General features: G+C 29.1%; 2 protein-coding genes across 2 annotated transcripts; one reads left to right on the top strand and one right to left on the bottom strand.

The window, feature by feature from the left end:
• The first annotated feature begins 2644 nt into the window (after positions 1 to 2644).
• On the top strand, positions 2645 to 5520 carry LOC109811549 (Tetratricopeptide repeat (TPR)-like superfamily protein). The gene is made up of 3 exons (XM_020375323.3): positions 2645 to 3036; positions 3860 to 4048; positions 4509 to 5520. Exons 1-3 carry the CDS (start codon positions 2863 to 2865, stop codon positions 4953 to 4955), a joined length of 810 nt encoding a protein of 269 aa, XP_020230912.1. The 5' UTR covers positions 2645 to 2862; the 3' UTR covers positions 4956 to 5520.
• Positions 5521 to 12859: 7339 nt separating this feature from the next.
• On the bottom strand, positions 12860 to 13411 carry LOC109811571 (uncharacterized). The gene has a single exon (XM_020375352.3). The coding sequence runs from the start codon at positions 13409 to 13411 to the stop codon at positions 12860 to 12862; it is 552 nt and encodes a 183-aa protein (XP_020230941.2).
• Between the last annotated feature and the right edge of the window lie 282 nt (positions 13412 to 13693).

Here is a 13693-nt window from a genome sequence, read left to right as displayed (position 1 = left end):
TATCCACCTTGTTAAGGGTACTCCTAAAAGGAAATAAGAAAACTTAGGATGATTGTCTCCCCCACTTAGAATTTGCATACAATAGAGTAGTCCATAAGACTACTAATCTTTCCCCCTTTGAAGTTGTCTATGACTTTAATCCAATCACTCCTCTTGATCTTTTACCCCTCCCTAATACCCCTTCCTTGTTTCACAAAGAAGGAGTATCTAGGGCGGATTTCATTAAGAAATATCATGAAAAGATCAAGAGTCAAATTGAACAACAAACTCAAAAATATGCCAAATACAACAACAAAGGAAGAAAGAAAATCACTTTTGAAGTTGGGGATTGGGTTTGGCTTCATTTGAGGAAGGATAGATTTCCCACTCAAAGGATGTCAAAACTAAACCCTAGGGGAGATGGACCATTCCAAGTCCTTCATAAAATAAATGACAATGCATATAAATTAGACCTTCCTTCAGATTATGGCACTAGCTCATCTTTTAATGTTTGTGATCTCACACCATTTTTAGGAGCTGAGGATATGGATGAGGAATCTAATCTGAGGACAGATGCTTCTCAAGAAGGAGGGGATGATGGAGGACCATCCTTGAAGACACATGTGGGCCCCATCACTAGGTCCATGGCTAGGAGAGTTGAAGAAGAGGAGGGAGTTCACACACCAAGGGACACTCTCCTCATGATCATAGAGTATTAGTTTCTCTCCTAAGCCTCATTAGTATAGGATTATTTTATTTTCCAATTTTACCCTTGTATTTTGGGGTATTTTAGTCATAGGATTTATTTTCTTTGTATTTCCCATTTTACCCTTGTATTATGGGGTGCTTTAGATGATTAGGTTTTTAATTTGGGCTAGGGTATTTCATTAGAGGGTGACGCCTATTTTTGGTGAGCATTGGATCTATTTTTGGTGATAGAAAGGCTTAGGCCCAAGTGGAGGGCAAATGTTGCATGGACTTATCATGCACCTAGTTGTAGTCAATCTAGACCCATAGATTCCATACTTGGTCACCAAGTAGCATCTAGGGTTCATTTGGCATGTCATTTGGAGTGCATTTGCCTTATGAATTTCGGCCATGCATGTCCCAAATGCAACCCTAGATGCCTCCCCTCTTATAAATACCCAACACCCCACCACTTGTAAATACTTTGGATTATATGATATTGAGTGAGCCTTTTGTGCCTCAAAATCCATCCTTAGTCACTAGTTAGTTTCGGCTAACCTCCTCCTATCTCCACCCTTGGAGAATAGGAAACCTAGAGTGGCCTCCACCTACACTTGGAGTGAGCCAACTTGAGCAACCATACATCACCATTCTAACACCCTTCCGCCACCCAAAAACACCTTCACGCCTATCGCCCCTTTTTCCACCCTAAATCTTCCTTTGTGTCTTCCCTTTGGTGAACAAGATCAAGGGCAAGGTTTTTCCCTTCATACTCTACGTCATCCATGGAAGGAGGAAGCCATCATTTCCCTCTATAAGTGCTCTTAGGATTTCAAAACATGCGTAATACAACTTAACCCCTTATTTTTATTTTTATTAAGTCTATTAGGTTGGACTCATAATTCAACCCAATATTCCCCACTTATAGCCCTTATTATTTTTTTAATTAAAAATAAAACATCTTTTTATCTCATAACTTGATGGATCTAAAATTATTATTTATTTAACAATATATGAAAATGGCATGTTAAAAGATTGATTATTTCTAACCGATTTTGCATATATGGACTCCTACAAAATCTGTTGGAAATAATCAATATTTGTATATACTTGACAGAATTCTCACACTTTGTTTGATAAAGAAAAAGAAAAGTGTAGAAAAGTATAGAGAATTAAAATAGGAATTAAAGTTATTGATAAAAAATAGAAAAAAATTAGTGAAAGTTGATTTTTTTAAAATAATTTTGTTTAAAAATAAATATATTATTGCTATTATTTAAATAAATATATTTTTATAAATAATTTAATTTAAACCTAATAAATACTTTTAATATATTTATTTATTATTAATATTATTTGAAAATTATTTTTTTATTATATTTATTTATTATCAGTAGAAGTATTTTTATTTATTTATTTATTATTATTATTTGTTACTAACTTTCTTATATTTCTAAATAAGAGAACTTTTTTGTGTCAAGTTTCATAATAATATCCCCACATTTATACAGTTATATCATGATAGAGCACCCCACTGACTTGAAAGTGAGCCAGAGCCATATTAATATAGATCCAAAATCCAAAACCCAAATGTGAATCAATTAATAATTCAAGTAAAACTATTATTTGCAATAAATTTTTTTTTCTTCTAAATTTTCGATTCAAACTATAGGTTCTCACCGGTTCGTCACAGTTTTTCTGAATGAAAAAAATCAATTTAAAAATTTCATAAATTTAGTTTAAATTTTTTCCAAATAATAAAAAATTGAAAATAATATAAACTTAATTAAAGTAATAAATTATTTTGATTTTTTTCCTTAGTAAATCAATTATTTCTCTTAAGAAATTGTATGCTCGTAGTTAAATATAAATTAGCTTATTTTTAAAAAAATTCTAAAAGGTAAAAAATCAGTAAATTATTATTTTTTTAATTTGTAATATAAATCAGCTCTATATAAAGAGGGAAACGCGCGTTCCAATAATTGGGCGAAGCGCTTCCAGCTCTTCCGTTGTCTCTATTCATACGCGAGCTGTCACTCATACAGAGCTCACCTTCAAATTTCAAACTCTTCCAAACTCCATTTTCGTTGCACTGTGCAATCCCACTTCGCTAGGTTTCAATCGTTTCATCATTTGAACAATTTTTTTTCTAATTTTTTAATTTTTTAATTTTTCTGGAATCGAATTGGGACGGAGATGGCGGCGTCGAACAGAATCGAACGCGCTCACCAGATGTACCGTGACGGCCGTTACGGCGAGGCGTTAGGGTTTTACACGGAGGCCATCGCCATGGCCAAGACCAACCCTCAGAAGATCGCTCTGCATAGCAATCGTGCTGCGTGCTATCTCAAGCTTCATGATTTCAAAAAGGTTCTCTCTCTCTCTCTCTCTTTTGAATCTGTTATTGTTATTCGGTTAGGAATTGGATTTTCTATGTTGTGTAAAGTGAGTTTAGTTGCGCCAATTTGTTTTTGTTTTTTAATTTTAACAATTTAATGATTTTCGTTTAATTGGAAATTGTTGTGTTTTTTTAATTATTACGAAAGTCCAGAAGGATGTGTAGGTTTCAGGGCATTGTTCAGGAGGGTGGAACTGTTTGATTGGTTAGAAGTGAGGTTATGAAGAAATAAGATTGTGATTGTGTAGATGTTTCTATTGAGTTTGGTTTGGCCGGTGAAGTTGTTTATGATTATATGCATATTATGGGGTGTGAATGGAAAATTGCTTTCTTGAATATGTTTGTTTGCTTCTCTTATGTCTCTGTGAAATGTGAATGATCTGCGGCTATATGTAATTGTAGTGGATCAAATGTTAACTAATAGAGTTTAATTTTGATTTCAATTGTCAAATAATTAAAATTCGTGTTAGATGTGATTTTTAAAGTGGTTAATGTAAGAATAAATGATTTTTAATAATTTATGATTGAATGAGAGTGTAAAATACTTTTTTACTGAAGGTGTAGTTCGATTAAATTCTTAGAAGTATTGGCTGCTTTGTTGATATTGATTATTGAATTATTGACCTAAGATTGTATAATTTCATTCTCTAATTGTTTCCCTTTTCTTATAAATTTTGTAACCCATTGGTTTGAAAATTTTCTTTTAGACTCGGTTTCTGTTCCAACTAATCCTTTTAAGATTGTATAATATCGGTTTCTTTTTGGGATACCATCAATCTTTGTAACTTATTTCAGGCAGCAGAAGAGTGTACCTCGGTGCTTGAGCTTGATCACAAGCACAGTGGGGCGTTGATGCTGCGAGCTCAAACGCTAGTCACTCTAAAGGAGTACCATTCAGCACTTTTTGATGTCAACAGACTCTTAGAGTTGAACCCTTCTTCAGAGGTTTATCAAAATCTTCAAGCTCGCTTGAAGACACAATTGGTAGTCTGTTATCTCTGCTGTTTTATATTTTCAATACAATTGCACTTGCACACCGGTAACTTTGTTTTAAGGCACTAAGAGATTACTTATTGTTGTTGTTCCTTTTTTTTTTTATTTTATAATTTTTTCTTAGGTTTTTCCTTGTTTTGTTTTTTCCTAGCCACACCGTTTCTTTCTCATCCAACTAGTAGGAGTGGCACTCGATAAGGGCATGTGCAAGTTAAAAAATATATCGTATTTTAGAAGTGTTAGACTCTAGTGTTTTAGACAGATATAGGGTGAGATATGTAGCCAGAGAAAGTGTAACAAGTAGGAAAATAAAAACTGGACAAAGGTGGGTTAGAGTAACCTGGTAAATTTGGTCTACAATTTTGTTCATGTAGACAATATTTTATCAGCTGGTAGTAAGAAAAGTTTTTTTTTTTTGTTTTCTTTTTTTATATATCTTGCTCAAGGAAAGTCACTTGCTCCAATACCAGAATCAGAAGAGGAGTTTGAAGAACAGGAAGATGAGGAGCCTGAAGTGACACCACAAGGGGATAATAAAAAAGATCATATTAGGACAGATCAAAAGGATGAACCTGGCAAAGGTGTTATTGCTGAATGTGCTCCTCATGAAACAGACCCCAAGTTTTCATCCAAGCAAGGAAAAAACCAAAACCATGAACCTAAGAAGTCCACAGCAGATGCTATAGCTCATGAAGCACCAAATAGGGACTCAACTGAGCAAGATTCAAAAGGATGGCAAACAATTCCAAAACCAAAAGGACATTCAGCTCTAGACTATGCACGGTGGGACAGTGTTGAAGATGATTCTAGTGATGATGATGATGACAATGAAGATGAAGAATCTTTGCCTCAGTACCGATTTCGTGTAAGAACAATTGGTGTCCGTCCTGTAAAGTGAGATGATTCTTCTGTACAGTACCTGTAAAGTGCTTTTTTGATCCTTAGTGAACATAAAAATGGCATTTAATGGGCGGGTTGCAATAGCTCAATCATGTTGTCTGCCATGGAAGAACTACGAATCCTAGAGAAGTACGGTCTGTACTATATGAGTTGGTTTCATCGTCAATGGAGATGAGTGAGCTATTTGAACTCCGAATTTCATATGGAATCCCTTTGTTTGAAGCTGCTGTTATCCTGATGTTCTGGTCGTTTACATTCGTTTGTGATAGTATGTTTAACTGTTTAAGGATTCATGTATCCATATTGGACCAGAAGTGTTGGGAGAGTTTTTCAGCTGCTGAAGCTCATATAGTGTGACTGAAACCATTGCAGCTAGAGCGAGCTGATCACTTTTCTTGGTGATAATATTTCTACAGCAATAAATAATATTCAAATTTCCTGATAATTAGTCATTGTAGAAAGACAATTATATGGTTGCAGCTGCGAGCACCCTTTTGCTGTTTCTGTCATTCAAAAGCAAAATGAAGTCATTCTAGTGAGTGGGATGATATTATGTTTAAGAACTGTTTAGTTTTTCTCCTTTTAATAGTGCAGAGAAAGATAACACTTACGATCGCTATCTTTGTAGATTCAGTATAGCTATTAAAAGTTCAATCTGGCTTTTTGTGTGTCAAAGGGAGCATTGTGGAAAAGTAAAAGGCTTAAGAGAAGTGATATTCTAATCAATTATCTCCTAAATAATATATTTGTTACTATTAAAAACATTTTGAAGTGATATACTTTAATTTGGGATCTTTTGTTACACAGAATTTATTTAAGGGGTTAGCATATTTTAAGAGAACACATAAAATTAATGCACAGTGAAACCTTTTTTTTTTTTTTTTTCTTTCTCTCTCTAAATACATTGTTTAGCACGCTACAAGTCGGGACATTCTATACTAGTCTTCTTATTTTAATCGTTAATTTTGTTATGTTGATAAATAATAGATGAATGTTTTCTATTTTTATTTTGAACAATCTTAGAGAGAAAAATGACTCCCAGGCAAGAGTTCTCTTTGTCAATTTTTTTATTTCTTTTTTGCATGGAAACAAATATTATTGATTGGTATCGGTAAGCAGGACATAATTGATTAGAATCAGTAAGCCTTGAATTTAGATACGTAACAGAAATATATTAAAGTGTAGCGGTATGAACATGGGTGTACGCGACAATGTTCGTTTTACGATACAGGGATGTAAAAATAACCACAGGTGTGTTGGGGTTAACACGATCTTGCACCGAATCGAAGGGGAAACTTGAAAAAACCAAGCACGACTGTGGTCGTGGGTGAGAACATGATCGTGCTCACCTTTCTCTGGTTAGAACGACCGTGCTGATGTTTAGTATGACTGTGCTAGTCCCCTATTGGCTACCCTATTGGCTACTTCAGCCTTTGGACTTAGCCTATGTTTGTATAAATGTATATATAAAGATACCTCAGACTTACTTATCCTTTTGTGTTTGGAAAATCGAAATTGTTTGTTTGAAACTTCTCAAACGAAAATTCAAATATACACTTAGTATGTGAGAATTGAAAAGACTTATAAAGTATATTTGATATAAATTATGGTACAAGATATGGAGAATACTTTTACAAAAATATTTAAGTTATTGAATAACTTTTTGTTTTATATATTATTTGATAAATAATAGAAAATATAAGCAAAATAATGTTAAATTTACTACAATATCATTTTTAATATTAATTATCATAATAAATTATTATCTAATGTAGACATTGATGACAATAATTATGATGAAGATAATAATATTAAAAATGACGACAACAATAACAATAATAATAACGACAATGATAATAAGTTTGTATCAATGGTGGTGGTCAACAACAGTGTTAGCAGGTGGTGGTGGTGGTGAGTTTTGGAGGTGATGGTAAGGACTATGGGTTGAGGTGGAGTTTGTACAATGTGATGGTAGCGAGTGTTTTTGTTCATGAGACAAAAATTTGTTTCATGATCTATTGAATAACAAAAAAATTGGACTTTTGTTCGGTCTTTCTTTATCTGATTTGTCATGTCCAATACTATAATCTTTAGCAAATTAAACGGGCCATAGTGATAAGAGAGGGGGAATTTAGGACCAATAATTGATGAAGTAATTATTTAATTAATACCTTGAGAATATAATGTAAGAATGATATATTATTACATTTGTTAAGTCCAACAGTAATTCTTAGCCAATTGTTAAGTCTAAGTGCAATGCTTAGTTAGTTAATAAGTTAGAGTATAATGTTTATCTGGTTATTAAGTCTAAAAGTTACGTTTAGTCAATTGTTAAATATAAGTAATACATTGTTGATTGAGACATTTGAATTGTGTGAACCATGTTGATATGTAACGTATATCATATGAATTTAAAAATTCTGTTTTTATACAAAATGTGTTATGAATTCCATGTTAGGGAGGTCCTTCAATGATCTAAGTATTGGACCTTGGGGTGAGCTTAGTTTGAGTTCCCATTTCCAGACATGTTGATTCCATAGTGTTGGGATATCCTTGTAAGACTTTGGATCCCTAATGAGCTTATGGTGAATTTTATCCTAGTGAAGAGTAGTAGTTTTGAATACGAATGTGCCATATGGTTGTCTATAATAAACTTCTTAAGTACGTTAAAAGAGGTATAATATGTCAAATTCATTACGAGTCTCTCGCTTAGCGAGACATGATTTTCTTTTAATGTCTAAATGCACTATACTCTGTATGGATCATACATTTAGCAAGAATTGAGTCTCACTTGGTGTCAAAGTATATTATGGTCATTATGACTCTTATGGTATGTTTGGATGAGAAATTTTACAAATTCAAGGAATTTTAAATTCTTGGTATTTGAATTACTTTGATTTCAATTTCTATCATTCTTAAAATATTTTGTTTGGATAAGTCAATTCAAATTTCTCAAATTTTAAATTGTTGGGTTGGATATGATAATTTGATTCCACCATGGTAAAATTGATTTTAAAAATATATTTATATGTTGATATTTTTAAATTAAATTTTATAAAAATAAATATTAGCTAATTTTTAAATATTTATAATAATTTTTAAAATTAATATTAGATAATATTTAATAATTTTAAAAATATTTTTGAATATTCAATAATTAAAAACTTGAAGAAATAAGAGATAAGATAAAATATATAAGTGAAATAAGAAAGAAAATATGAGGAATTTCAAATTCTTACTTTTTTGGGAGAATTTGAAATTCTACTATTTCAAGAAATTTTACAAATGCTTGAATTTCAAATTCCTTATAAATTCTCCATCCAAACAAGGTATTTCACCTCAAAAAATTTGAAATTATTCAAATAAATGAATTACTCCATTTAAATTCTCCATCCAAACACACTATTATGCTTAGTAAGATCGTGGTATTGCTTAGCACTTAAAAAAGAGTCACTCAACATTAGAAATATCGGTACTCTTTGTGACTTTCACACTTATTGAGGATGTAATCTCACTTAGCACTCGTGGATTAGAAAATAGACTTTGTCAAAATCTCTCACTTAGATGACAATAAATTGTATATTTATCTCCATGTTTGACATGTAGCAATGACCAAAGTCAATGCTTTTTTGATGATTTGTTGTAATGTTAATTATTTTTTATTTTATTTTTATTTTTTTAGCTATTGAATTATTTTTTCTTATGAACATTTTCTTGTGTTGTCACCTCTGTCTTCTAACTTCGATTTTCTTATGTATTACACTATTTCGAAATCATTGACATTAACATTCAATTTTATTTTCCATATTGGTTAACGTTTCCGATTTTTAATTATTATTTTTTCAAATCTACACTAAATAAACAAACAACGTAATATTTCTGAGTACCATCCCTATCAAATTTAATGACATTGGTTAATACTTTATTACAACCAATGTTAATATGAAACATTCCTCTAACCAAAGTCAGTCGAAAAATACACACTACTAGAATTTCTCTTATTATATACGACTTTTCTTGCAAATTTTTTATAAAAATTCATAAGAAACGTTGTTCTTACAAATTTTTCTGCAAAATTTTATCTACAGGTAATATCTTCGTTGATAATGTGTTTTTATGAATTTTAAAATTCACAAAAAATTTTCCTACGAAATTCTTTGCGAAAAAAATTCGCTGGAAAGTTTCCTGCGAATTTTTTCGCAAGCAATTCTGCACCAATATTTTTTACAAAAAAAATTAAAAAATTATTATAAATAATTCTTCAACTTTCAAATGCTTACAATAAATTCATTTAAAGCATTTGTTTCCACACCTCCAACATGTGATACACAATCTTTTAAATTCTAAGATTGTAGATTATAAGCCTAACACTCAACCATATAAATTAACTTATAAGGTAAGTATTGCCCCAACTTATATACTCTTTAATTATTTTATTTTTATCGATGTGGGACTTGAAGTTTTTTTTTTAATAAATATTATACTTATAAATTTAAATATTTTTTTGATTTTTTCCACGGATTAAAATTGGCATGAAAATCCCCAAGAAAAGTTACCTGCAAAATTTTTCTATCATTTAGTAAACATTACTTGCGAATTTATTTTTGCAAGAAAATCTGCAAGAAGCAAAATAAAATTCTTACAATATTTTCTACAAATTTTTACCATGGAAAAAAATTTCTATGATCATTAAAATTGTAGCAAAATTTGCAAAAATTTCTTGTAGATTATTTTTCATAAAAAAATTTGTAAGAAATATCTGTAAATTATTTTTCACAAATAAATTCGTAAAAAAAATTTTGTGAAATTATTATTGCAAGAAAATTCGCAAAAAAATTCTGTGAATATTTCTTTTGCAGGAAAATTCACAAGAAAATGATACTTTTCTAGTAGTACACATGATTTGTTTGATTAAACTTTTGAGAGAGAAAAAATGTAAAGAAAAAACAAGATAAAATTTTTCATAAATTAAAACTAATTTCTTCACAAGCTAATTTACACTGTTTTGAAAAAGTTATATGAATTATTTTTTTATAAATTATAACTTATGTATAAGTTAATTCTACCTTAATTATGAAAAAATTTATTTCATTTTTTGTTATTCTTTTCTTTTAGAATTGATTCTAGAAAAATTTATCCAAACATATTCATAGTTCATTTTATAACAAAATTATCTCGAAAGAAACTAAAATTATTTTAATAAATTTATTTTTCTAATTACGTAATTTATTATTTTCTTCAATCCTTATGAAAAACCTTAAACGTTAATTATTTGAAATGGACGGATAATAACATTTAACATCATTAATTGGGTGCAAAACACAGTTGATTTGAACTCATTTTTCACCCCTTCTAAGTGAACATCTCACTCGCATTTAATGCTAGTAGCAATGGTGATTTGTACCATTAGTCATAGGTCATTATCGGATGAAGACTTTGGTTAATGCTATTAATTCAATCTTGTGGGTGGTTGGAGCTTTAGGCACATGGTGGTGGTATCTTAGACGTTTTAATTGGGTGAGTTTGGGAAAGAAGATATGGTGCCACGAAAGAAGAACGTGGGAAGGAGAAAGAAGATCCAGAAACAGGAATCCTACTACAAAACGACAACATTTAAGGTCATGTTTCGTGGATCACCACCTGTAGGGTAATGTGTAGCAATCCAAGTACAAAATATTTTAAGATTGACATGCCTTTATCTTAATCTTAAGATAGAATTATATATTTATGTTTGAATATATTAAAATTCCAAATTTTCTACAGGTATTTTTACAAAACCACGACATAGATACATTTAATTCTAATTATTATAAATATATATAATTATGATACTGAATCATTAAATTTTTATTTTGACTAAGTTGATAGGCAATCGCCATAATAATTTATATATGTCCAATTAAAATATTTGGATTAAAAAGTACATAGTCATGGAACTTCGAACGCATAAGTAAAAACAAATTCATGTAATTCACCGACTCAACTTGCTTTAATCTAATCTAATTTAATTAAATCGTAAGGTTATAACCAGTGACGGATTCATAAATTTTAGATAATGGGAACAATAATTATTTATATATTTATAATATTAAAAATTTTATATATAATTTTTAAAAGTATAAATATATATATCATAATTATTTTTTATAAAATTTTATATTTATGCTTACGATTAAGGATGAAAATAAGTTAGGTCAGACTATGTTATATTATAATTTAGTAGGTTTGAATCTAATTTTTTTTTTAAAATAATGTTCTAAATATGACTTATTTATCTATTATAGACATTTTTTAAATATTTAGTTAGAATTACAATCTTAAAAATATACTTTGTAATAATTTAATACTAATAAAAACATAAAAATAATATGTTAAATTGTATAAAAATCAAGTTTAATTTATTTATAATATAAACATGCTTTTAATATCTAATATAATATTTTAGATAATAATTTATTTCAAACATATTCTATAACAAAATTTTTAAATAAAATATAAATCTTCCAATCTTTCCCATTTTGATTTTTTTAATCAACATATAGAATCTTACAATCTTTATTATTTTGATTTTTTTAATCAATGTATACATAAATAAAAAACACAAAAGGTAAATATATATATATATGCTACAAATTTTATTTTATCAAAAATTAAATTTTTTAAAAAAATTAATTCGTTATTAAAGAGTATTCTTTATTACATATGATAATTAATCTCCTTCAAAAATTTGATAAATATCAAATAAATATCAAATAAATAAACAACTATTTTAAATTTATATTTTATTATATGATAATTTAAATATATATGTTTCTTTAATTAAAATATAATTTTTATTTTTAAAATTATATTATTTTTTAGATAAAAAAATTATGTGTGTGTAAAATGGTAGTGAGGGCATGTGCCCCACTCTCTTCTATGTGGATCCGTGGTTACAATACTACAAAAAATATTACATACAATGATATACAAAAAATATCACTACAAATACAATATATGTAAATATATATTTATTTGACATATAATTACACACAATTTTAATATTAATTTTAAATAAAATTTAATAATATATTTTATATGTCACTATAACTTATATTTATATTTTTTTAACAATATATCAACATATATTATATTTATTATGTAGGTAAAAATAATTTTTAATGACACATAATATATCATTATATGACATTTTCCTTATAGTGAAACCACAAAAGTAACCTTATTTCAACATTCTTTGTATACACCGGTTTGTGTCAACTTCGATAATATAATTTGATATATAGTTGAAAGCATTATCGGTTTTGAATTGGCAAAATTTCAGTTTCTCAAAAGTTCATATCATGATTCTAGAGACTTAAAATTGATCCAAGTTATATATTGGAATGATGGGATCAATTCAAGAATATCAAGTCAAAAGATTATTACCAACAATTATCAAGATAATTTTTTTTTCTTTTGCAAATACACTTTATTGTAACCTATCATCAAAAGAAATAATTTGTAAAGTACACAATAATTATTTTTCTTAAGTTTTAACTTTGTTCTTGCATATTTTATTTAATTTATAATAATTAAATTCATAGATTATTAAATCCTCAATTAAGTGATCGGTATATAAATTAGTTATTATAGTGGTTATTGCTTGTTATAATAATAATATATTTGATAAATAAATTATCAAAAATTTCACACCCATTAATGATATGACTATAATAAATTATATAAATAGAGAGAAATTTTTATTTTATAAACTGATTTTATAATGTTGAATTAGACTTTAAATTCACTTTCTTAAGATAAATCAAACTAGTAATCAAATAAACAAACTCCATTTATTTTAATCAATTACAAGAGTTGACCAAGAACCAATAAATAAGTTTAACAATTTTGTTAAATCAACTCTTAAATCTTTAAAATTATTGCAAAGGCAGCCTTATAGAGCTCCACAAATATCTTCATATCACGAAAAACATCACTTGGCACTTTGTCATGGTAACTCTTCAAATCCGTGCGGCAAGTAACACCAAAACTCAAAGCTTTATCCACATAAGAACCAGCTTCTCCATATTTGTGTTCATGCAAGGCATTCTTAGCCAAAACTAACTCTTTCTCAGCAATTTTGAAGTCTTCTATGCATCTTTCACAAATGGACTTTTGATTTCCATGTGACGTGGAAGCCAAGTTTGTGATGTTGAGTTTCAAGGCATTTGCCTTGTCCATCATGCAATTCACAATGATTATGGCTATTCCAACACCATCAGCTTGCAATGACCCTTTAGAAGATCGCACACAACTCAAACAGGTTTTAGGTGTCTCAGCTTCGTGGCATAAAGTTTTAATCAATTTGTAGTCTGCTAGAACAAATTTTTTGGCTGGGTGAGTGAATAATGGTGGTGACAAAACGAGAAGTAGGAGAAGAACAATTGTTCTAGGCATGTTCACAAAAAAGGCCATATTATTCATTGGATTCTTGTGAATTAATCTAAGTGCTTGTTATATATATAAACTTGTAGAGTAATTTCATTTATATTGTTAGGTGAATGCGTGGTCAAATAATTAAGGGTTGATAATTAAAGAGTGAAAGCATAGTGGAATTCATTTTCATGCTTACACAAATATTTGTCATTTAAAAAAAAAAAAAACTTGGTGTAAAGTAAAGAATGTGTTTAAATGCGTGTGCTAGAAAAGTTGTTCCTAGCATTTTTTTTCTTCAATATGAATTGCTTCCACTTTCAA

Source organism: Cajanus cajan, chromosome 10, assembly GCF_000230855.2.
Source record: "Cajanus cajan strain Asha chromosome 10, NIPB_CcT2T_4, whole genome shotgun sequence".
In the NCBI taxonomy this organism is placed as follows: Eukaryota; Viridiplantae; Streptophyta; class Magnoliopsida; order Fabales; family Fabaceae; genus Cajanus; species Cajanus cajan.
The sequence above is the reverse complement of the archived record's forward strand: the minus strand, read 5'-3'. Positions and strand labels throughout refer to the sequence as shown.